Source organism: Cavia porcellus, unplaced genomic scaffold (assembly GCF_034190915.1).
Source record: "Cavia porcellus strain 051 isolate PalLab524CR breed Dunkin Hartley unplaced genomic scaffold, mCavPor4.1 scaffold_1, whole genome shotgun sequence".
Taxonomy (NCBI): Eukaryota; Metazoa; Chordata; class Mammalia; order Rodentia; family Caviidae; genus Cavia; species Cavia porcellus.
This window is the reverse complement of record NW_026947484.1, coordinates 145,667,558-145,693,651: the sequence shown is the minus strand read 5'-3', so window position 1 is coordinate 145,693,651 and position 26,094 is coordinate 145,667,558. Positions and strand designations below refer to the sequence as shown.

The 26,094-nt window shown below is 36.3% G+C and overlaps 1 protein-coding gene across 2 annotated transcripts in view; it reads left to right on the top strand.

The window, feature by feature from the left end:
* Positions 1-26,094, top strand: part of LOC100727546 (calcium-activated chloride channel regulator 4-like) — a 46,377-nt gene that overhangs the window by 8,128 nt on the left and 12,155 nt on the right. For both annotated transcript variants that reach the window (XM_063257225.1, XM_003479055.2), the window contains exons 2-13: positions 5,442-5,582; positions 5,727-5,874; positions 9,392-9,500; positions 10,928-11,105; positions 11,542-11,760; positions 16,387-16,614; positions 18,146-18,323; positions 19,089-19,195; positions 22,134-22,349; positions 22,866-23,133; positions 24,853-25,023; positions 25,511-25,744. In XM_063257225.1, the coding sequence (XP_063113295.1) occupies positions 5,442-5,582; positions 5,727-5,874; positions 9,392-9,500; positions 10,928-11,105; positions 11,542-11,760; positions 16,387-16,614; positions 18,146-18,323; positions 19,089-19,195; positions 22,134-22,349; positions 22,866-23,133; positions 24,853-25,023; positions 25,511-25,744 (2,197 nt within the window). The remainder of the gene's footprint in view (positions 1-5,441; positions 5,583-5,726; positions 5,875-9,391; positions 9,501-10,927; positions 11,106-11,541; positions 11,761-16,386; positions 16,615-18,145; positions 18,324-19,088; positions 19,196-22,133; positions 22,350-22,865; positions 23,134-24,852; positions 25,024-25,510; positions 25,745-26,094) is intronic.

Genomic DNA, 26,094 nt, shown 5'->3' with positions numbered 1-26,094 from the left:
AGGGAAAGAGAGTGCTCTAAAGGATACAAATGTATGTATGTTTAAGTGTGCAAGATAGATAACCATACTAAGTTTTTGCTGGTTCATCAAACAGAATGGTTTGATGTACAAATAGAATGGTTTGTACTATTATTGTTTGATTGTCTGTCCACTTTTTATGTTTTGATTTTGTGACTTGAACAACTACTTTTAAGATAACAATATGCCATTTATCAACTAGCAATTTCTTACTTGTTATTTTTTTGAAATTCTGTATTATTTATACCCTTTTTCTATCTTGCTTTTTTTCTCTAAATAAAAAAGACACAATTTAGGAGCATTTATTATATTCATAATGCAATGCACTTATCACCACTATCTGCTTTATCACCTCAAAAAAAATTCTAAATCCATTAAAATAACTTAGTTTAGTGGTGCTGAGGATGGAGCTACAGCATTAGCCCTTTTGTTTTTTTAATTTTATTTTTTATTGGTACACATTTGTGATGCATAATGATTACATCACTGTAATATGATGTCTTTAACCCTTTCAGGAAGTCTAGAAAAGAGTAGCTTGATCAAATGGAATTTTATTTTTACTTTTGGAGGAATTTCTATATTTACTGTCATCATGGCTATATTTGTTTATAGTCCCATCAAAAATATAGAAAGGTTCTTTTATCCCCCACAGCCGCACCAGCATTTTATCATTTGTTTTCATCACGGTAGCTATTGTTTCTGAAGTAAGATGGAATCTTTGTATAGCTTTAATTTGCATTTCTCTAATGGCTAAAGGTGTTAAACATTTTTTCATGTATTTATTGGGCAGTTGCACTTCTAAGAAGTGTCTATTCACTTCACTGGCCCGTGTTTTGACTGTGTCTTTTATTATCAGGAATCTATTTTTTTTTAATTCTCCTTGTATTTTGGATATAATTTCTCTGTCTAATAGATGGCTAGCAAAAATTTTTTCCCATTCTGTATGTTGTCTGTTCACTTTATTCGTTGTTTCATTTGCTTTGCAGAAGATTTTTAATTTGATATGATCCCATTTGTGTATGCTTGGTACTATTTCATGTGCAGGTAGAGTTCTGTTTAGAAACACCTTGCTTCCACTTATGCTTTCAAGAGTTTTACTTGTATTATCTTCCATTTGATTAAGTGTTTCTGTTTTCACACTTAGATCTCTGATTTTTACTTCATTCTTAGTTTACTGCATAGCTAAAGATATAGGTATGAAGTCAATCTTCTGGAGAGCCAGTTTTTCCAACAGCACTTGTTAAAAAAGCTATCTTTTGCATGTTTTTGGATCCTTTGTCATATAACATTTTTGACTTTTTTCTTTTTGTTTCTTTAGTAAGATTTACTAAGAGTTTGTCTAATTTGTTTATTCTTTCAAAGAGCCAACTCTTTAGTTCATTGATTCTTTGTATTTTTTGAAAGTTTCAATTTCACTTATTTCTCTTTTACTCGCTTAGGGTTTGAATTTGTTCTTGTTTTTCTACAACTTTAAGGTGAATCATTAGGTTATACTTGAGTACATTTTATTTCTTAGATGTGGGCATTCGCAGCTATGAATTTCATCTTAGAATTACTTTCAGTGTATACATTAAGTTCTGGTATGCTGTACTGCTGCTGTTGTTTAACCTTAGGGACACATTTTTTTTCTTGATAGTTTCTGTCATCCCTTGTTCACTTGGGTGAGTACTGTTTAATTTCCAAGCCTTTGCACACTTTGTATGATTTCTTTTGCCCTTGATTTCCTGTTCTATTGGGCTATGATATGATAATGTGTATGAGATACTTTTCATTTGTTTGCATTTACTTAAGTGTATTTTATGAGTTACTATGTGGTCTATTTTGAAGAAAGTTCCATGTGCTTCTGAGAAGAATGTATGTTCTGTTATTGGGTAGAACACTTTGTAGATATCCATTAATTCCACTTATTTGAATATTTCATTCAAGTGTTATATTTTATTGTTTATTTTGTCTAATTGATTTGCCAATCATTGAAAATGGGACCCTGAGTTCCCCCACTATGATTGTATTGATGTTTATCTGATCTTTTATTTTTCAGTAGTACTCATTTTTGTGAGTTTGGGTGTGTCATGGTTCCGCGCATTTGTGCTGATAATTGTTATCTCTTCCTGTTTCATTATTCCTTTAACCAATATGTTGTGGCCTTCATGGACTCTTCTAATCAGTTTTGGCTTGAAGTACACTTTTATGATAAGAGAGCAATTTCTGCTTGATTTTGAGTTCCTGTTGCATTGAACATTGATTCTTAGCCTCTAAATTCTTAGAATATAAACTTCTTTTTGGGTTAAATGTGTTTTTTGTATAAAACATACCACTTGTTTTGTTTTCACCTATTCTCCCAGTCTGTATCTTTTGATTGGGTAATTGAAACCATTCTCATTGACAGTTCTTACTGAAAGATATTTATTTATTCCTGTAATTACATTAGTTTCCTATTGCTTCCTCTCTTTTTCCTTTTATTAAACTGCTCTGCCCACCCACTGTATTCAATCAACCCTTTTTTGTCATTGTCAGCTTCATTTTCTCTTTCTAGGGTATCCTTGGCAATATTTTGGGAGTGCTGATTTGGTGATTATGAATTTTAGGTGATTTTTTAATTATGGAAATATCTTATTTCTGTATCAATTTTGGAAGATAATTTTGCAGGATATATCAGTCTGGGGTAGAAGCTGATTTCTTTCAGGGCCTTAGTTTGTATAGAAAAACCAGCTATAATTCTAATGGATGTAGTTTTTACAGGTGATTTCTTATTTTTCTCTGACAGCTTTTTAAAGTTTGTCCTTGTGTTGGGTTTCTGACATTTTTACTATAATATGTTGCTTAGAAGCTCTTTTCTGATCATAGTTATGTGGGTTTTAAATGCCTCAGTTATCTACATGTTAAATTCCTTTCCCATATTTGGAAAAGCCTCTGTTATTTCAGTAAATAGGTTTTTCATCTCATTTTGATTTTATTCTGATTTTTCCATAATTCCAATTAAAATTACATTAGCTTCTTTGTGTCATCTAGCAGTTGTTATAGCCATTTTTCGTGTTCTGTTGTTGTTTTTAATGTATCTCATTAATTGTTCTCTGACAACAGCTCTGTCTTCTAGTTTTGGCATTCTGTCCTCACACTGGTCACTTCCTTTGCCGATACTTCCACTACAATTTTTAATCTCTTGAATTTCTGTTTGGTGTCTTTTTATGAACTCTTACTTTTTTTGTGCTGATCATTCATGTTTTCTATTGTTTTGGCTCATCTAGCTTTTTTACTGTCTTCCATAGATTAGCTGATTGTTTTGATATATCTTCTTTGAGCTTAACAAGTGCCTTACTGATCTGGTGATCATCCCTGTTTCTTTTGTATAATCAGCTATGTTACTTTTGATTTTTTCCCCTTAGATGCTACAAGTATCAGTTTTGGGGGAGATCTGAGTTTAGGGAGGCATTTTGCTCTTCAAATTTCTATCTTTTTATTTATTTTTTGATTCATTTTTTACTTGAGGCTTTCAGGTTGATTAGAAGGGAAAGATTTGTAGCTGCTTCAGAGACCACTTTAGCTAATATCTGTTTTTCAGCTATACTTTCTGAATATGGCTATTTTCTTTTGTGAATGTCCCAGGTTCTAACTGCCTCTGTGTAGAGAGGTTGCAAGTATATTTGAATAGTACCTAGCTCTCTGGGAACAAAGTGCAATACAGTCAATGACACAGAGGCCATCTAAATATTGGCATCTAGAAAAGACCAGTTATTAGCAACTGTATATTACTATAGTAATAAAATCATCTACAGTAATGGCATAAAAAACAAACTGGATATAGACATATCCTAAGAACCATGTGCCACCCTTAACCATAGGAATAAGATCTATAATTATAATATGAACATTAAGAAAAACCAAATACCGGCCTGTAGTAAATATCTACTAAATGGAGCTATTTTACTTCCACTAACAACAGAGTAATATTTAAACAATAATTGCATAGAGTTAACTAGCTACCTGATGATCCATAAAGCTTTATGCTTATACTAGCAAAGGTAGGTAGGGCAGAAAACTAGAGAATTTAAGAAGTAAAATTTGAAAGATTTATCCATGAAAGGGCTTCACTGCATTTTTACTCTGAAGGTAACAACACTGGATTCCTTCTCAGACTGTTGCCTGCCGTGTAAAGACATCACTTTTAGGATAAAACCCCAGAAAGCGTTTACAGTCTAAAACACTCATGGTTTTTCTTGGGGTTAGTTCTTCTGGTGCAGCCCAGTGTTGCTCCCCTAAGCTACTGAGCCTCGGGGTTCACCTTATTTCTGTGGCTACAGATTCTACTCCCCATGAGCTGCAGTAAGCTGCTGCACTGCTTCATTCTTTCCTCTGCATTGGGGTCCATTTCTCCAACCTCTTTGTAGCTGCTAATTTGCCTTTCAGTTTCCTCCCAAATCCCAGAGATCTACTTCTTTATTTCATTTTGTCAAGCTGTTATTTTCCAGGAGTTTGCATTCCAGGTCCTAGAGAGGTTGCATTTCCATCATTTAGGTTCTCCCTCATGTTGTTTCTTGATGTTCAGCCTTCTACAAAATGCTTGCACTTATATCAAGCAATCATATGAAATACCACCATCTACATGATACCAAAAACTAAACACAAGAACTACAAAATCAAATGATTTTTCCAAGGTCACATTAAGTAGCACAGTCAAAACAGAGGAAGGAAGGCAGACAGGAAAGCAAGCAAGAAAGAAGGTTGTTCTCCAAATAATCATGCTAATTTTAGACTCATAATTTTTTCAGCTTGGTGGTATAGTAACAGTTCTATGATCAAAATTTTGTCTCTTCTACACACTTTTCCATAACCTTATCTATCAGGCACCCAAACTAGCTGCTTCTCCTAAGAGTGAGTTAAGAAGAAAACCCATTCTAATACCCATCCCTGCAAAATGTCTTGCTCTGCTTCAATCAGCTAAATTAGCTCTTTACTTGAGTTCTTTATCAGAAACTTTATCAATTTTAAACTATTTTAAACTCAAGTATTCAGAATACTTTCTAAGTCATTCCTCTAAATGCCAACATAAAAGTACTGTAGCAGTGTTCCACTGAGAGGTAAGGAAACTGAATTTCAGAGTGCTACAAAAATCAAGTAACACTTGCTACACAGGTATTGGAGTCAAGTAAATGATTACAAAGATCACATGCGTATTTATATTCATCAATTCTTATAAACACCATCCAGAAGAAGTTGCCTTTTGATGTAAAAGGACTAAAGATTAAAGAGTTTTTCATTCAGCAGGATGAACTGATAGTTCAGGCTTAAGGTGGGCAGAGATGCTGTTCATAAGTCATTTGCTCTTTAATTAACAATTAAAAGGTGGGAAATCCCTGAGATGAGTGACACCTTCCTAACTCCAATATCACTTGGCTATCCCCAATGCTTTTTCCCTTTGATAACAGGACATGGTGACCACAGCATCTACTTACCTCTTTGATGCCACAGAAAAAAGATTTTTTTTCAAAACTGTGTCCATATTGATTCCTGAGACTTGGAAAGCATATTCTGAATACAGGAGGCCAAAACATGAGACCTACAAACACGTAAGTGCCAAAATCTTCTCTAGCGAAAAAACAATTTTTCTGATACTCTCAAGTTTTGCCACAGATTTATTGTTTCAGATTCACTTTAAGTAAATATTTTCATTCATGTTCTCGATGTTTAACAACCTTTTCCAACACCTTCAGGCTGATGTGATAGTGGCACCACCGACCCTCCCCAACAGAGATGAACCTTATACAAGACAGTTCACAGAATGTGGGAAAAAAGCAGAATACATTCATTTCACCCCTGACTTTGTACTGGGAAAAAAAGAAAATGAATATGGACCATCAGGTAGGAAATTTTGTCAAATGTCTAATTTTTATCAAGCAGGTCTGACTCAGATTAAGTGAGAAGACTTTGGATACAGAGACCCCAGGTTATAATCATATCTCTTCTGCATATCAGTTTTGTGGGAACTAAAGAAGTGATCTTCTATATCAAAACTCATTTCCAGTAAAATGTAAATGGAAGAGTTCCTACATTTTGCAGTTTTTTGAACTAGATAATCTATATAAATATCCTGTGATACTCAGGGTTTGCAAGGAAAATAATTTAATACAGGATACATAATTTATAGAATTATTTTATAATAGTCACCCAAAGAATCCATACCAAAAAAAAAAAGTGCAGGAAATCTTTCCACAAACTAAAATCAAGGAATACAGCCCAGGGCCTGGATCCCAGGGCAATATCCTGCCTGAGTCCAGCTGAAGACCTAGAGCCAATGAAAGGGTCTCATGCAAATCCATCTCATGGATCTGCCCTGGGAGGGCTCAAAGGTCAACAGTGGAAGCCTAAAAGTCTGTGCCAGCAGGATAAAGGATCTCTGCCAGTAGGCTACAGTAGTTCTGCACTGGGGCCAAGAAATCATGTTCAAAGTAAGGACTAGATCTCCCCTGAAAAGTGCCAAAGTCAATGCAGCAACAGCGAGCACGCAAGCTCCTCTAACAGCTGAGTTCATATCAGGAAGCCAGTGTGACAGCCTTCTCCAGGAGATTTAACAGTACACCGTCTTGCCTTCTGGAACCAGGAAGTTATGCCTAAAGGACCAGAGCTCCCCCAAAGTGAACCACAGGCATTCTCAGGAACAACAAGGTCCCATCTTCCTCTGACAATGAGAACAGCCAAGTTCATATCAGGAAAGAAGCTCAACAATCTCCTCTAGGAGAACCAGTGATAACAGGAGAACCAACAACACCATTTTTTCTTCTCTTGATCTCCTTTTTATGTTGTTGGCAACAATCCTCATGTGGGCCATCCCCACCCAGCACCACATTGATTCAGTTCAGCTGAGTTTTACAAATGGTTCACCAGTTGTCAATCACCACATATACTTCATGAAATGAATAATGAGGTCTTTAGAAATTTTCATAGAGCAAGAATACTAAATGTTTTCTTAAAGCATTACTTTGTAGATTTTAATTTTCCAGCTCACCACAACTGAATAGTAACTATGAATATATGAGTTCAAAAGTTTTCAAGTATATAGTAAACTGAAAACCACCATGATACAAGTTACTGATCAAGAGAAAACATTCATAAACTGTTAGTTGATGATACAGTTATATAAATTTTTGTTTCTGGCAGAAGAAATTATCTCTGATTATTATTTGGACCTAGTTTACTAAATCATCTAATTCAATGTCATCTATTTTGATCCATATGTTAAGGCCATTTTTAACAGTGAAAGCATATTACTTTCAAAAAGTTGATAAGGATAGCCATTTCATATGTCATTATTCAGTAAAAAATTTTATGATCCTCCAAATCTCAGACTCATCTCTCTCCTCCTTATGCTCAGTAAGTCAGCATTCACTCATTCTCTTGTGTCTGACAAAACTCATCCTGACCTTTAATTATTACCCAGATTGGTTCCACATGCCAACCCTTGAAAATTCCATAGCCCTTCCTAAACCAATGTTGCATCTCGCCTAAGTCTCATCCTCAGTTTTGTTCTCTGCAGCCCCTTTAACCCTTTGCACCCTCCTAGCTGTTCTTTCTTTCTACTTAGCATGTTCAGCAAATAGTTCAAATAGCTTAATTCCCTCACAACTCTCATGCTCAGCACTGAAAGACTCGGCCAGTCTCTATCTCCCACCTCCAGCTGTGATAAATGAGGAAGACTATCCCAAGTTTTAAGGCCAGTGCCCCTATTGGCACTCATGATCTTTCTCACTTTTCCACCATCTTCCATTGCTGCCAGGTCCTGCCCCTCCTCTTAGATAGCTCTTTATTCTATCGCTAACTCACATTTGCAAACCATCATCTAAAAAACACAAGTATTTGGGAAAATAAGATGAGGAAGAAAGCCCTCAAAATGTATGCGATGTAATAATAATTATAATAACAAGAATAGGTCCCTAGAAAGATTATTTGGAATAGTCAAGCAGCACCTCTTTGTGGTTAGAGACTGCCACAGTTGATGTTGAGTGCGGGCGTGTGCACGCGCGCGCGCGCGCGCGCGCGCGCGCACACACACACACACGAATACTACTAAGATCACAGGAACTAGAAATGAGACATCAATGTAGATGAGACTAGAATTCTAAGTGAGAAGGGCGGCTTTTCAGGTGAGCACGAGGCAAGGCAGGTGGAGGGGAGCATGTCTGAGAGAGGATCCCTTTAAGAAGGGAGCAGCAGGGGCAGGCAATTCCACATTGTCTTTAAAGCAGCTGAATCCCTGTTTCAGTAGCCACCTTTACCTTCTATGATGAAGGTTACTGTCTCACTGTCACTAATATGACTTTGTTTACCAAAAAGTAAACCGTTAATTTTGATGAGTAGTGTGTAACGATCTAACTTAGGGAACCAGTTACAATGCAGACTCTCAAGCAGTGGTTTCGGGTGGGCTTGAGACTGTTTGCAACAGCTTCCAGGGGATGCCCTTGTCCCTGCACTGGGCCGCTATCTGAGAAGGAAGAGCTTAGAGGTGACCCTCGTGTTTCTCCCCTGTTCAGACACTTCTGTTCTACTTTCAGGTCTCATATGAGGTTATTTGAGGAAGGGAAGCACACATGTGGCAGAACTGACTGTTTTCAGACTCTCGCCATTTTCATTGCCTCTGAAATTTTCCCTCACTTTGCTAAAACAAAGTTTTATTTTTCTATATCTCAAGCTGTGGATTCACTTTTATTCTTTCATTCTCTGGAAATTCTTGTTGAAGATGTTTTACCTAATTCGTGCTCTGAAGACATCTCCAAATGAAAGACTATTCCATATCATATAAAGTTTTATATTTCTTAATACTGCATATTGCCCTTACTTTTGAAAATATTGTTTTATATAAATAATATTATATATACTATAAATGAGTCACTTCATTTTTAAATTCCTAAAAGCCTATATTATCTGCAAGAATGTTTCTGAATTTTTGCTTCATTCCCAACCTTGTCAGGAACATTTTTAGAAAATTTTTCCTAGGTCCATCCATCTTAAAACAATAGAATCAGTGTGTATCAAATTATGTAACTGATAGGGTTCTTGTTTGGAGATCTATGAACCATTGTAATATCTAAGACCTTTCTATCTTCTAGAATAGAAGGAGGAATCCTAGTTCATTCTGTTCATAGGTTATATTCCACAAATGACTTACTGATTCAATATGTTCCCATGGAGTAAAAACATAATATATGTGGTAAAAATATGTTATTTAATGCAATAGGTTCTTTTATAAACAGATATATAAATATCAGGGGTGATGGAAAACCTAAATGCAAATCCTTTTGTAACTGAAAGATCATCTTCAAATTTTTCAGATAAGAAACTTGTCACTTGAATTTTGTTACATGTTTGAAATGTTTTCCCACAGGGAGACTGCTCGTCCATGAGTGGGCCCATCTCCGCTGGGGAGTGTTTGATGAGTACAATGAAGATCAGCCTTACTACAGCGCCAAGTCAAAGAAAATTGAAGCCACAAGGTACAACTGCTTAAATTTCCTTAGATAACCTCAGACTTAGTTGATTTTATTCTCTTTACACTGATTTGCTATAAATGACAATCATTTCGCTGTGCCCCAAAGCAGAGGATAGATGCAATATCACAAAATTGCTCTCATTTTTCTAGAAAGTTTATCTTAATGCAGCTAGTTTTCCATTTCAAATATACATAACTGCAGTGGGAAGCATTTGTTGACAATTTGACACATTTAACACCTGCCTACCATAGCTGCTAGAACTCACTTTGACTGAATGTAAACACCATGTGGATGGACTTACTATCTACTGTGAGAAGATTAGAGTTGTTCACCTTACAGCAAAAACGAACAAAAAATAATTGAGCACTGCTGAATGGTTAAGAAGTTTCAAGGAACTGACTAGGAACACCTTGTGGTTCTATGAAATCCATTTTAAAATGACAAGCATTACCATTAATAATGAAGTGTTTTTCTTGTTGATTCTGAGATAGAGAGAGCAAAAGGGTTGGAGAATCCACTTAAAATCAGGTGCCCATCAACCTCAGGATGTACTGTCCTGCCAGTGTGAAGGAATTGTCATTAATGTGTAAATTGAAACATACACAATTTCAATAAAGTCTCTTTCTCAATTCTATTGCACGGTTTTTAGAAAAATATCTCATAGATTCCATTTGTTTATGTCATGTCCCTCCAAATAGCTTTTTCTGTCCTACACTCATCATCAGTGTTCCTATAGATTGGTACCATGATGGTAACAAGTTTGGGGGAATAGAAGCATAGACATATTTAGGAGACTCCATAAATGACTGAAGGAAATCTAGTCATCACTTTCTCACTTTCAAATGAAATGCTATGGGAAAGAAGGGACACGGTCACATCACTGCTTCTATGCTATAGACATTGCAATCTGTTGCCAATTTCATGGAAGCACATTTATAATGCCTCCACCACTCTTTATTCTACTGTCCCTTATGACAGCATCTCACAATCTGCTTCCAGCCACATTTCTTTTAGATAAGAAAGCCCTTGAATAATCAAAACTCCACCTTATCACATTTGGAGAAGCATACAGAAAACAAGATAATGTAGTACCTAGAGAAAATGTTTTCCCAAGTTCCCACATCAAGCTGCCTACAGAGCATTCACCAACATAAGGCCAGCAGGAGACAGATGTAAACAAGGGCCTGGCAGGTTCCATTACTTCTGAGAACTCTGTCATATATGCCATTTAAATGTTTCTAAATCACAGCCTTTTACTATAAAAAATTGCTTTTACTGGAACTCTTAAAATTCATTACGTGCATAGGGAACAAGTGGAACACACAAATGAAACTCCTTGCTATAAACATCATCAAGAATAGAAACACTTAAGATTTTATTAAGTAATAATGACTAAGTTGCCTCAAAGAATAACTGTCACGTATTTTCAGGTGTTCTGCAAGTATCTCTGGGAAAAACCGCGTCTATAAGTGTCAAGGAGGTAGCTGTTCAACTAGAAATTGCAGAACAAATTCTACCACAAAGTTGTATGAAAAAGATTGTCAGTTCTTTCCGGATAAAGTTCAAACAGAAAAGGCTTCCATAATGTTTATGCAGAGTATTGATTCTGTAAGTGTGTCAATCTTGGCTCCTGAGATTTATAATCAAAGGCCATATCTGATTTTATTTAATTGATTATTTTCTTTTATTGTGGTGCTGGTGACTGAACCCACAGTCTTGCATATGCTAGGCATGTATTGTGTTCATAGTGTTACACCCTCTTCCCCAACATATCTGATTTAAAATTTGTATCTGGATCACAGGAAGATTAAATGTATTATATAAAATTCTTCAGTCACTGTATGAAATATTGTAAGCACTTGACTAATGTTGCCTACTATTACCATTTTGCTATGTTTCATTTAGTATAACACTGATTCCCATTAATTACATTTCATTCAATTAAAGCATATTTGCAGGACATAGTTTAGCTTTTGAGGTTTACAAGTAAGTATTTTAATGTATGGTATAATAAAAATTACTTTTCTATTTGTCAACTTTCTAGGTTGTTGAATTCTGCAATGAAAAAAACCATAACCAAGAAGCTCCAAGTCTACAAAATCTAAAGTGCAATTACAGAAGTACCTGGGAGGTCATCAGAAAGTCTGAAGACTTTAACAGCACCACACCTATGGAGACACCACCTCCTCCACCTACCTTCTCACTGCTGCGGATCAGAGACAGGATTGTGTGCCTCGTTCTCGATAAGTCAGGAAGCATGAGTGTAAGTTGGGCCCATTTTTTCTGAGATTAGAAATGGAGATAACTGACTGGAACATGCTGTACTTTACCTGTCCCTGGATTGTCCCAAACTTCTAAGATAAAGTGCCATCATTTCTTGGAATCATGATTCCAGATACTGCAAAGAACACTTGCAGTTAAGAAACAAAGATGTCAGCAGAGTTAACAAGACCTTACCCAGCTGTCTCCATTGTTTTCTCAAGGAAATAGATGGTTTAGTGCAGAGAGCTCATAGTGAAGCTTTGTTTCAAAGATAAGAGCTGGGGATTGAAAATGAAATTTTATTAAGCTAAGTCCCTTTTATTGAAAATGTGTGAGAACCTTGAGGAGTAATGGCTGCTAAGCACTATCCCAGGTTTTAAAAAGATCAATCAGCAGTGTTCCTCACATAGTATTATCTTATTTGTACCATCTGTATGAGTGACTTCTTCACACTCATACAAACAAAATCATCATAAAAATATATGGATATTAAAGAAAAAAGTCCCAAAGTCCATCCATTTATCTATAAGTGTCTCAACTTTTTCCTTTTTTATGGTTGATTAGTACTCCATTGTATAAAGAAACCGTAACTCATTAACCATGGATATTTGGGTCGTTTCCATGACTGAGTTAATATAAACTGTGCTGCTATAATCATGGGTGTGCATATATTACTGTGGTATGATGCATTTAATTCTATTGGGAATACACCTAGAGGAGGAATAACTGGGTCCAGTGAGATCTCTACTCTTAGTTATTTGAAGAATCTCCACACTGATTTCCACAGTGGTTGCACTGGTCTACACTCCCACTCAACATGGAAAAGGGATCCTTTTTTTTTTTTTTCCATGCCCCCTCCAGTATTTGTTATTGGTTGATTTCTTGATAATAGCCATTCTTTCTGGAATGAGATAGAATCTCAGCATTGTTTAATTTGCATCTGTCAGATGATCATTGCTTTTGAACATTTTTCTTGTATTTATTTTCTGTTTCTACTATTTCATCTTAGAAGTATCTATTCAGTTACCATCCCCATTTTTGGAGTGGGTCTTTATATTTGCGGGGTCTGGTTTTTTTTTTTTTTTTCAGTTCTTTATGGGTTCTAAATATAAGTCCTTTGTCTGAAAATCAACTGGCTAAGATTATTTTTTTCCCAGTATATGAACTGCCTCTGTAGTGTGTTGGAGATTTCTTTCATTGTGTCTTAAGTGAAATAAATTGAACATACATATGTAAATATTTCCTTGTATCTCTGATGTGAGAAAGTGAAAGTGTAAATAAGCAAAATTTATTATAGATATTGTGATATGGTAAGTAATTGTTCAAAAGGAAAGGCAATTCAGGGAGTGGGTGAAAAGGAAAAGAAAAATGTTAGATAAGTTGAATAAAATGGAAAAAAAATCCTACGTAAAAAAGGAGGCAGATAGGGAATTCATACAAAGGAGGGGAAATGGAAGAAAAAAAGATATAAGATATGTGCAAGTATAAATTTCTGTAATGAGTGTAATCATTATGTGTATATAAATTCTATCAATAGCCTGAATTTTGATTAGGAACCCAGAAAGATGGTGTATTTGGGGCTAAAGAAATCATGCTGAGATCAGAAATAGTTGAAGATTATGGGAGAAACGTAGTATTTAAAAGGGCAGAGAATGATAGAGATTAATGAAATGGGCCACAGTGACACAGGATTTCAAAGACCGTCGTGAAGTACTGATTCTGTCACCTACAAGTGATCCAGGAAAAGTCACTGGGATGAGAGAGTTCTGATAGGGAGAAGATGAGCAGGGTGATAGCAGATCCGTGTGAAAGACAAAGCCCAGTAGTGGAGAGACCGCAAACACAGGCAGGTAGGAGTTCTTCACAGTGATTGGGATCAAGGAGATTAGAAGGAAATTGGGGTACTGGTTGTGAGGAGGTGGCACGGAGGAGTGGAGTGATGAGGAACTAGAGAAGACAAATATATGAGGAGTTGTACACATTGTGGTATCACCTCAAAAAAGGGTCTAAATTATTTTTAAAATAACCCATTCCTGATAATTTTATAAAACTTTCAGTGTGATATTTTTATACATGCAAATAACATATTTCGGTCATACCCAATGCAGTCATCTAGTTCCATCTATATACTGTAAATGACATAATTTCATTCTTCATGCTTGAGTTCAGTCCACTATGTTTATATACCATACTTTCTCATCTATTCACTTGTTAGTCACTTAGCCAGGTTCCATATCATGAGTGTCACATACTATGCTGCAAAAATATGAGTATTTAGGTATCACTGTGGTATGCTGACTTTAATGCCTTCTGGCATCTAACAAGAAGTGGTATAGTTATATGAAATACTGGTTCTACTTTTAGTTTTTAAAAGAAATTCCATACTTACTTTCATAGTGAAGATATGAATTCACATTACACCCCAGAGTGTAAAAAGATTCCTTTCCCTACTCCATCCTAACATGCATTGGTTTGTTATTTATTCTTTTATTATTTTAAAGAGAATAAAAAACAGAACAGAATAAAGCAAATCAGAACAAAGCAATGCAAGCAACACAGGTCTTCACAACAAGGAAAAAGGGTATCAACAGTGGCTACCATAATTTCTTCAAAATAATTTACTTTATCTGCACACACAATAATATCAAATATAATTCAATGAGCTGAGCTAAAATTTTCGTGTAGAATGCTGTGCATTTACCTAAAGACCTGAACATCTCTTTGTGTGCTTATCATCCAGTTATATTTCTTCTTTTGAGAAGTAAGCATCTCTTCAGTTCCCTTGCCCATTTATGGATTGGGCTACTTAGATTTTTGGTATTAGGCTTTTAGAGTAACTTATCTATGCTAAACATTAATGCTCGGTCAGCAGAGTAGCTGTGCCATACTGTAGACTGTTTTATGCTGTTGATTGATTCCCTTGATGTGCAGAATCTTTAATTTGACATAATCCCATTTGTGCATTCTTGCTGCTGTTTCTTGTGCTATTGGAGTCCAATTTGGAAAGTTCTTTCCTGTAATTACGGCTTCAAGTATTTCCAGTATGTTTCCTCTAAATGTTTCAAAGTTGCAAGACATACATAGGTCTTTGATCCACTAGAAATTGATTTTCAAGCCAGGTGAGAGATAATGACATAATTTAAAATTCTACACAGAAATATGCAATTTTCTGGGCACCATGTGTTGAAGGAGCTACCTTTTATCCAATGTAGTTTTTGGGTCCTTTGGCAAACCCAGGTGGCAGTCATATGAACATGTTTCTGAGTCCATTTTCTATTCTATTGTCCACCTGTCTATTTTTGTGCCAGAAGCATAGTATTTTTAATATATCTTCATAATATAATTTGAAATTAGGTATTGTAATGATTCCAGCTTTATTCTTTTTGCTGACCATGGCATTGGCTACTCTTTCTTTTTTGTGTTTTCATATGAATTCAGGATTGTTTCTCCTAGTTCTGTGAAGAATGACATTGGTATTTTGATGGAGATTACATTAAATGTATACCTCACTATTGGTGATGTGGCCATTTCAGCAATATGAATTCTGTGAATTCATAAACATGGAAGGTCTTTCCAACTGCTAATGTCTCTCTTCCTCATTTCTTGTCTTCTTTCACTTTTCATGGTGAAATACTTCCAATTCCTTGGTTAGGTTAATTCCTAGGTAAATATGTTGGAAGTTATGGAATAGAATAGTGTTCCTGAGTTCTTTCTCAGTTATTTTGATGGGTATGTAGAAAAGCCATTAATTTTTTGTGTTTTTTACCCCATATTATTGTTGAATGTATTTAGCCGATCTGAAAAACCATCAGTGAAGTCATTAGGAACTTCTGAATATAGGATCATGCCATCTACAAATAGCAATAATATGGTTTTTCCCTATCTTATTTGAATTCCTTTTATTTTTTTCTCTTGTCTAGCACTCTGCATAAAATTTCATGTACATATTGGATAGGAGAATGAGAATAAATATTCTTTTCTCCTACCTGATTTTAGAAGAAATTCTTTCAGGTTTTCTGCCACTCAGAGATTGGTGAGGTTGGTGGTGTGAATCTTACAGGTTACAAAAGTGCAATTCCAATCAAATCACTGGTGAATAAATTGTGGGGAAGAGTTAAGAGGAGAAGACAAAGGCCAGTGTAGGGAATGGGGCTCTCAGAATTTAATCTCAGCTCAGGTAAGTTTTCCACTTGGGGAAAAGTAGTCCTCAGTGAATGAAGCAAGTTCAACTCTGATGAACTCTAAAATAGTCTTGATTCGTGGTGAACATTGGTGACTTTATCTGAGATAGCTGGCGTATAGGCTAACAGTGTCACTGAAGCATCTCCACCTGGTGAACCATAATTCATATTTTTCACTCAATCTCCATCTGCCTTCAAAGTCTAACTACAGTATTTATCAGCCAGTAATCATCTCTAGTTTATAAACTCCTTACTAAACAGTGCGTGTCCCATAATACACAGTCATATTTTTCTACATTATCAGTTGAAAGAAGAGGACAATTTTTACCAGTCATAGCAGTTACTATTGAAAAATTCTTATCGGTACATGTATATACTCACTATGTGTGATGCTGTTATCTTCCAGTTGAAAACTACTTGGTTGTTTTCTTTCGCTTTTCATTCAGGCTGGTAGCCGCCTCATTCGAATGAATCAAGCAGCAAAACTGTTCTTGATGCAGACTGTGGAAAATGGATCCTGGGTAGGAATGGTTCACTTTGACAGTAGTGCAAGCATTAAAAGTGAGTTAATACAAGTAAGAAGCAACAGCGAAAGAGACACCCTGGTGAAGAGCTTGCCTACACAAGCTAACGGAGGAACTTCTATCTGCCGTGGGATTGAAAAAGCATTTGAGGTGAAAATCATCATGTTAAGAAAATGAAAGCACTATTTTTAAATTTATCTTGAATTACGCACTTCTTACACAGCTGTGTCTTTGTTGCTCATCTGTCACGCACTCTCTCACACAAACCTTGGGAAATATTAAGTTGAGTTCAATTCTTTCTGTGAATGGGGGAACCATGCCGTTCCCAACACAGTGACCCACCGTAAGTGCTGAGTGAATAAACTCACACAAGAAAGTAAGAGGTGAAGTAAGGGAGCTCAGCTTCATCCCAGGCTTTCATGTTGTACTCTGGTAGCAGAAGTGTGAGGGACATGCTCTCTTTAAAAGCATTTATGTATATTTCAGTTTGGTTCAATGCATATCACAATGTATTTTTCATATATGTAACACTTTGTTTCATGGCATGCAAAATTTCTAAAGTGAGTAGTAAATTTTTTCTCTGGTTCCAGCTTTGTTAGAGGTCTCTATGTCCCAACCTCTTTTCTACAATTCTACATGTACCTCTTCTCCAAGTCAAAGAAATTTGCTGGTCATGTGACATTTTTTCTCTTTTGGCCTAGAATCAGATTCTCAAAATGGTGCTCAAGGAAGTCATTGCCAGTTAAAACTATCAGACAAAATAAAATATAAGTACAATTTTAAGCTAAATTATTTTTCTATTTTGTATGGGCAGCTCGATTAAAACTCTGACTTTCAAATTCTAGGGCTATTATAAGTAAAGGATTGAAACTACAAATAGAACTCAAACTTTGCTCATTTGATCTTTAAACAACACTAACATGCTTACTCTGATGTTAGCCTCTATTAAAAGTAAATTAATAGTTATCCAATGTCTCAAACCTCACCATGTTTAGAACTGATCTTATCTTGCACTTCAAAGCATGCTAGGGATTTTCTAATTTGGAATCAATGACATTTTATGTTAAGTTGAATTATTAATAAATCAAGCTATACAAAGGACTTTATATAATGAAGGCTTCTAAAAGGATAATCAAGTTAAATAAAGTAAAAAAAAAAGTACTTATAGCTGCATATCTTGGATATATTTTGGGTGTCTGAACTTCCTGGGCTGAGATGAAGCCCTTGTTTAATGCCAGCAGCACTTCCCAAAGCCCTGCTCCAGCCAATGTTCATTTGGATAAATATTCCCTACATCAGCAGAGTAGGAAACATTTATAGCTCAGATTCCCTAGGACAACTAGATGTGTCAGTGTCTGCCTGTAATCCCAGCACTCTAGGAGGTCAAGTGAGACAGGGCATAAGTGTGAGCCAAAATGAGGTGATTTAGAGAAACACTGTCCCAAATTAAAGGGTAAAATGGGCTGGGGATATAGTTTAGTGCAATGGCACTGATTCAATCTTCAGTACAAACACAGGACAAAAAGATAACCCAGATGTTGATTCTAGATTCTGACTTTATAACAAAGGTGCTCTCTTCTACTCTACATGTTTTTTTTTTCTTTCTGTTCTCTGTATTTGTCTGTTTGCTCATTGATCTGTATGACTCACAGTGCTAACTGTGCCTGAAAAATGTTTGCAGGTGATTAGAAAGGTAGACCCCCAATTGGATGGGTCTGAAGTAGGGCTGCTGACTGATGGGGAAGACAACACAGTAAAGAACTGTGTTAATGAAGTGATAAAAAGCGGTGTCATCATTCATTTTGTCGCTCTGGGACCATCTGCAGATCCAGCAGTCACACAGATGAGGAACCAAACAGGTTAAAATATTTTTATACATTCTAGGCTTTGGGTAAGAAGGCGTTAATCTCTGGGTTGACAGCTGTGCACCTTCTCTTGAGCTCCTGCTCTGAGGATGCTGTGCCAGGGACAGGAGACCATAGTCAACCCAGACACAATCTCTGTCCTGAAGGTACTTGGTGCTGAATTGTATGGAAAGAAAAGAAAACTGCTAATTAAATCACATAACCAGACAACACTTCTTCTTAAGAATATAGATTAGGGGTTGGGGATTTAGCTCAGCGGCATAAGCGCCTGCCTTGCAAGCAGGCAGTCGTGAGTTCGATCCCCAGTACCGATAAAAAAAAAAAAAAAAAATGGAAAAAGCCAAAAAAAAAGAATATAGATTAACACTAATGTTTTATGTCTGATGTAATTAGCCTGCAGAATCTAAGCACCAACTTCATTAGAACTGTACTTTAAATAAAGTGAATAATTCTCTACAGTACTGCATAAAAACCATGAACTTAAACACACAGAACTGTAACCATACTTTAATTGTCTGATCATTTGATGTATTTATACTAGCTGACATTTGATGCTGAGATATGCTGGTATCTTGTCCTTCCAGGTTATCTTATTTTAAATTAGCATTTCAGAATTAATCTTACAGCTATCTGACACTGGTCTGCTTTAATAGGACATGTGAAAACTGTGACTTTCTTTAAACCTTTGCTTTATTAATCACTAAATGTGTAAGCACTTATTTTCTAGAAATTAACTTTGCTTGTGCATTTCCATTTTAGGAGGAAAGGAGGAATTGGCTTCAGATAAGGCTGAGAACAATGGACTCATTGATGCTTTTGCTGCCCTCACATCAGAAAATGTGGGTCTCAGCCAGAAGTCCATTCAGGTGAGAGCTCCCACAGCGGTAGGTTTGTGTTTGCATTTACCAGAGACACGAAAAATAATGTGTTGCTTCTATAACTTTTTCAAAGTGAAATTTTAATTAAAATTAAAATCTGAAGTAGATATGATTCCTTAATTTCATGAAGAAAAATCAACTTAGTGCTGAAATAAGAGTAAGCAAGGTCAAAATATACATTTTTTTTCATTTTTCTTAAAATTTAGTTAAAGAATAGCATTAAAGTCTAATAATAATATCCATTTCCCACGAATACCAGACTTTGTCCTAAATAAACAAACACATTTTCCTCTACTTTCCAACAAAGACAGCAGAAATTACATGAAATAGACTTTGCATTTATATAGATTGCTTTGGAGATCTGATCTGTAGATTTACCCTGTAAAAGTTTAAAACTTCATCTGATATCTAGCCTGGCAGTGAATAGCAGAAAAAAATCATCAAACGTGAGGGACATTTCTGAGATTTTTCAACCCAGTATGGAAAGAATGACGATATTACTGTGTGAAACTGACCAGCAGGAAGAAGTACAGTAATTGGAAAAGCTGATTTTGAGGATGTTGCTTTCAACTCAGTTTTTACTTTAATAATTTTGAATGAGTAGTGGTAACTCCAAGTAGCATATTTAATAGTAGAAATAGAGAATATAGTAGACATTTAATAGTAGAAATAGAGAATATAGGGTATTAGATTGAAAGTAGATTTTTATTTAGCCAAATCATGCTCTATGTGGGAAGCATATACAATCTTTGTCATTCAAACATTAAAGCAATTCAACAAAAAAGTTGGCTTTCCTCTACTAAGTACTGCCAAGCACTAAGTGCTAAAGAATAACTTCTTTAAATCACCTCTCAGAGAAGGTCCTATTTTTCTTTTCATTCTTCTTAGGATGCCATCCTCCACACATCTGTTTGACCTTTTCTGGAATACATTTGTGGCCCAGTCCAGTTCCTGACTCTATCCTTTGTGAAATATTATTTCAGGATTCCACATCAGAAAAATATCCATGAAAGTTTGTCTTAATTATTTATTAGCATGAATTTTATATCTGAGGCACTTATTGTGTCTTATTTGACTTAGCTACTTTCTTATCACTGACACAGAATACACTTACAGCTTTAAAGAGGAAAGGTTTATTTTGGTAACAGTTTATAGAACTTTCATTTCATAGTCGGCTTACTTCAAAGTGGGGTAGCATGGCTGAGGAGAAACAGCTTATATGGCAGGTAGCAAGCAGCAGGTAGTATAAAGAGATATGAAGGAGATATAGTATTCGATCCACACCTCAGTGACCCATTTCTTCCCAACATCACTTTTAATACAAACTGATCAGTGGTATAATTCACTGATGAATATCACACCTCGTGATCTAATCACCTTCACAAGGCCCGACATATGATCACAGGAGGCTTTTGTGGAACTTCTAGATACAAACTATTACTTTGCATGTCTGGTCATCTCAGGACTTGTCTCTTTATACAAAATTCATTTAGTCCATCTCTAAGCAATGCCAAAATCTTGACAGTCGTGGCTGAAATTCCCAATCCAAAGTCTTCTCAGAGATTTAGGCAAACTCTTAGCTATGAGTCCCTTAATAGCTAAAAGAAAGATTTTACAAGGTACAAAGTCACATTCACATTAGAAAAGGTAGGAACAGCACCAAAGCAAGCTTGAAACTCAGAAGGGCCAGCATTCCATCCTGTAGTTCCATGTCCAGCACTGGGAAAATATTGGTGAGATATGAACTCCAAGGGCTTGGCTGACTCCATCCCTGTGGCACTGCTGTTGGTTATAATTCACTGTTTCTATCTGGGGCGAATTTTCTCACTCTTGTTGGTTTTCCTCAAATGTGTCACATTGCTGATTTCTTCAATTTTCTAAGATCTCTGTTGTCCTTTCAGCTTCACACTCATGGGTTCACAAAATTCTTTCTCAAGAGTGTGCTGCTTGTCCTCCCAGGCCTTCTACTCAAAACAAAATTCCCACCAAAGCATTACATGGCCTGGAGTCCGTTGCCAGTGTGGTCCCATTCCCCAGTGAAACCTCCTGAACTTGATCTTTCCAGTGTATGTCTGTCACCAAGTTGGTCCTCGCAGCTCTGAACAGAATCTCCCATCAAGCTGGCTCACAGCATTCTAGGGCTCCTTTTCAGCCAGCATCTCCACACCTTTCAAACTGCTCCTGCATGTCAGTTCCACAGGCAGGGTTATAGCAGTGACCCCACAATCTATCTTAGCTGTTATTACTCAGACACAATACTTAACACCCAAAATTCTCAGCAGCAAAATTTTGTTTTAGTTCACAGTTTGTGAAGGTTTCAGTCCATATTCAGCTGGCATCGCTCATGGCTACAAAGCCACTGGCCCATCTGGTCCCAATAAAACTTTTAGCTAGAAACTCACCAGTGGAATAATGCAGAGTTGAGTATCACACACCCGTAATCTATCCACCTCCCAGTATCCCCACCTATAAGCATATAATGCACATGTAGATATAAATCATTATACTACTCAGACAGTCTAGTTCCCTAAAAATATGCAGTGAATCATCATGAATTTAAACTGAGGGTAACTTATACACACACATGCACACACACACACTAAAACTAATCTTTCTTTGTTGCTATAACCTCCATTAATATAAAAATTATAGTGAATATTTCCCTATGAATTGTGGAAAAATTTAAAGAATCATATTCTACTCGTGAAAACCATATTCCTGGCTTTGATTGTAGAGAGTCTTCTCTTGGAGCCTAGTTGTTGCATCCCAATCTGCTTTTGGAACAGTCTGAGATGGTCCGCCATATTCAAGCTTGTTTTTAGAACATAAATTGAGAGTTATCATTAAAAGGAAAAAGAATAATAAAATTCATTAGCATATAATTGGTCTTATCTGTATTCATTCATTTTTAAATACCTTTAAACAGCTTGAAAGTAAGGGACTAAATCTGAACACTAGTGCCTGGATGAACGACACTGTGACAGTTGACAGCACTGTGGGAAAGGACACTTTCTTTCTTGTCACCTGGACCAAACAGCCTCCCAGCATTTCTCTCTGGGATCCTAATGGAACACTCACAGCAAATTTCACTCAGGACACTGATTCGCGAATGGCCTATCTCAGCATACCAGGAGATGCACAGGTAAGTAATCACCTTGTAGACTTGCTCTGCATTTTGAAAGTTGAAAGTGTTTAATGTCATAATTGTAAATATCAATGATTTTACAACATGTTGAGTGAATACAAAATACTATGTACTTTCCATATTGTGTAATTCTGTAAGTAAGAACCATAATGAAAATGAGAAAAATCTCATGTACCAGAGGAAAGAAAACAAGGTAATCACAGAATAATTCTGTGAAGAGGTATAGAAAGAGTCTAGGCTACTTAATGTGCAGATTTTCCTTGAAGTCAAAGTAAAAGACCAAAACCAAGACAAACTTTGAAAATATATTTTTTGAGTTCAGATGTTACACAATGCAGTCACTAGTTGGGGTGCACTGCTTAAACTGTCTCAGTTGGAAACTTTACAAAATCGCAAAACCATCAACATCTGTTTATTCTTCTCCAAGTATCTACGGTGTGTATTAGAATTGCATAATCAGATTACAGGATATAATTTGACTATGAATACTTATGTTTTCATTGAACATTTCAGGTGGGCACATGGATTTACAATCTTCAAGCCAAAGCAGACTCAGAAACACTCACTATTACAGTGACTTCTCGGGCAGCAAATTCTGCCGTGCCTCCAATCACAGTGAGTGCTAAAATGAATAAAGACACAAACAGCTTTCCCAGCCCCATGATTGTTTATGCTGAAGTTCAGCAAGGGTATGTGCCCATTCTTGGAGCCAGTGTGACTGCTGTCATCGAATCAAGCAATGGACACACAACAGTTTTGGATCTGCTGGACAATGGTTCAGGTAATTTACACACTTTTATGAGTCAACCCATATTTTATAGTTCAGGGATTTTTTTTTTTTCGGTCCCTGTTGCAGTGTTGCAGAATAGCACAGGAACTCAACGAATTCAGACAGATAATGGAGGAATACAAGGACCAGTAGGACATTTTATCAGGTAAAATCTCAAAGTGCTTAGCAAGTATGTCCAATATGGCTAGATGGAGCTAAGAGGCCAAACCTGGGACCCTGGCAGAGAAAAGGAGAGGAGCAGAAGTAATTTCTAAAATCAGGAACAAATACAGACACAGGCCAGAGATCTGAGGTCTAGCAACAGCTAGAACTGCCACAAAAGAGGAGGGCTCATGACAGGGGCATTAGATACCAGGAAACAAGGAGCAGTGCTGGACTTACCTGTCTTCCTGATCTGTGTGAGTGAGTGGACCTTGCTCCAGAGACTGAAACTTCTGTTAAAATTCAGTGAACAATGCAATTGATTCAGTTATGTTTTAACCATATCTTCACCTGCAGGTGACAACTTGTTCTTTGAAGAACCTCAATGCCTTTTTCCCCAACTGTCTCTTCCCTGTCTGAAAAAACTGTTACACAATACTAAAACTTACCTCCTGTGTGTTGTTTTAAATCTTGGAATATTTTCAGATGAATATTTGGCTAACTGTGAAATTACTTAATTTTGAATGTCTTTCCCTACAGTAGATTTGGGTGATTAGTAATGGCTTAGAGTAGGCCTTTTTATACTTTAGTGCAGGGATGATGAACATTTTAGAGATAATTCGCAGAACTGCAACCCAAAACTCACTTATTTATTGTAGAGGGAAAACACCGGAAACATTTTTGTTTAGAAAAAACAAGTCACACATTAAAATGTCCTAAAAGAAAAACAAATAACCCACATTCAATATGTTCACCACCACTGTTTTAGTATGTAAAAGAAATATCTGGAGGCTTTGGTGAAATATAATTCTGAGGTTTTTCCATACATAGTGTGAGAAATTAGCATGTTTGAAACTCTCCAGTTCTAAGAGATACTGATACTGGTGCCCTAAGTGCTGTACCTCGCTTGTTTAAGATCGTCTGACACAGAATGGTAAATGTGGTTGGAAATAATCTTGGAAATTTAATAGGAGATTCTAATGCTAGACACAAAGTTCATGGTAGTCCTGAGTTCTTCCAAATGTTCCTTCAGTAGTAAATGGTGTTTTGCTCTGTCAGGCTAAAAGGTTAATGCATGAGGATAATAAGAGCAGGAAAGTAAAAAGGAATTGCTGAATAAGAGAAAACAAGTACTTTTACTTGAGGACTCAAAAAGGTAAATCCTCCAAAGGATGGGGTTTTTTGTAGTAAAGACCTTTTAGACAGCATGATTAATTTTGTAATGTAAGCAAACCACTGGCTGAGAAATGGTAGAGGAGTTATCAACTGTTGATAAAGGACAGATTGATAAAGGACAGAAAGATGTGATATGTAACTATTATAAATGCAGAAACAAAAGTGTGTGTATATGTGTTATATAGGTAGAAGTATATAGATACAAAAATAACTTAAGGGCATCAATATATTGTTTTAACAGAACATTACAGAAATAGTCTCCAGAATGTTGTTCCCAAAATACTTCCTCCAGACTGGATGATACACTTACTAAGACCAATGCCTGTCTCAGAAAATGCATCTGTTTATTGTCTTATTTTCAGTAATAATTTGTTTTTTCATTTCTACAACTAGGTGCTGATGCTTTCAAAGATGATGGGGTCTACTCCAGGTACTTTACAGGTTATTCAGAAAATGGCAGATACAGCTTGAAAGTGCGAGCTCACGCGGCAACAAGCTCTACCAGGAGAAGCTTAAAGCATGCGCTGAGCAGAGCTGCATATATACCAGGCTGGGTAGTGAATGGTGAGTGCCGCTTGCTACTTGAAACCTGTGCTGGCTGGAGTAACATTTGCAATTTGGTATGACAGAGGGGGCTTCCTTTCACAACTCAATACAGATGTCCTGTTTTTGAACTGGGATACTCAGGTAATTGCCTCCAAATTCAGCTTTGGAAAGAAGTCAGGCCCTTGTGAGTACTCAGATTGGCCACTTGTGTTCTGTTACTTTGGAACACCTGTATGATATCAACAATGATATACCCAACTTTCAGCTCAGGACACAGCAATTTGTTATCTATTTTTACCCTATAACATCTTGTTTAGGATACTAATGACAGAAGTCTCCCATCAGAAGTCTCCTAAGTTTAATATTATTTCACAAGACTTAGCCAAATGTTTCTGTGTATATGGCAAAAAAAAAGTCAAACGAGATAAGGGAAGTGTTTCACCGAGTTGTAAAAAAAACACCAGTTCAGTTGTGCCCATTTTAAACTGGAAACTATTTGATGTAGGGGAGATCGAAGGAAACCCACCAAGACCTGAAGCTGATGAGAATACTGAGATAATTCTGGAGAATTTCAGCAGAACAGCATCTGGAGGTGCATTTGTGGTATCAGGGTATCCAAATACTCCAGTCACTGACCCATACCCACCCAGTCAAATCACAGACCTGGCTGCCACACCTGAAGGAGAAGAGGTCACTCTAACATGGACAGCACCAGGAGAGGATTTTGATGTTGGAAAAGGTAAGAACAAAGTGTCATGTGTCTTATTCATATAGTTAAAGATGCTGTTTGCTAAAGCAAGGATATAAGAGTAAGTTAAGGGAGAATAGTACCTACCTGACAGTTCTGCATACTGCTAACTTCAGAATTTTTTATCAATCAAACATGACACATTTTACCGTGGCCCTTCTTTTCATACTAAGGTAGTAGCATTTGGCAGAATTTAAAAATGAAAATGTAGCTTTTATTAAAAATCACTAAGACCTTTGAAATAAGGATATATTTGGGGTGGTTGATTTTTTATTTTGTTTTGGTTTGGTGTTTGTTTCTTTTGGATTTTTTTGTTTTTTTGGCGTATTGCAAATTGAACT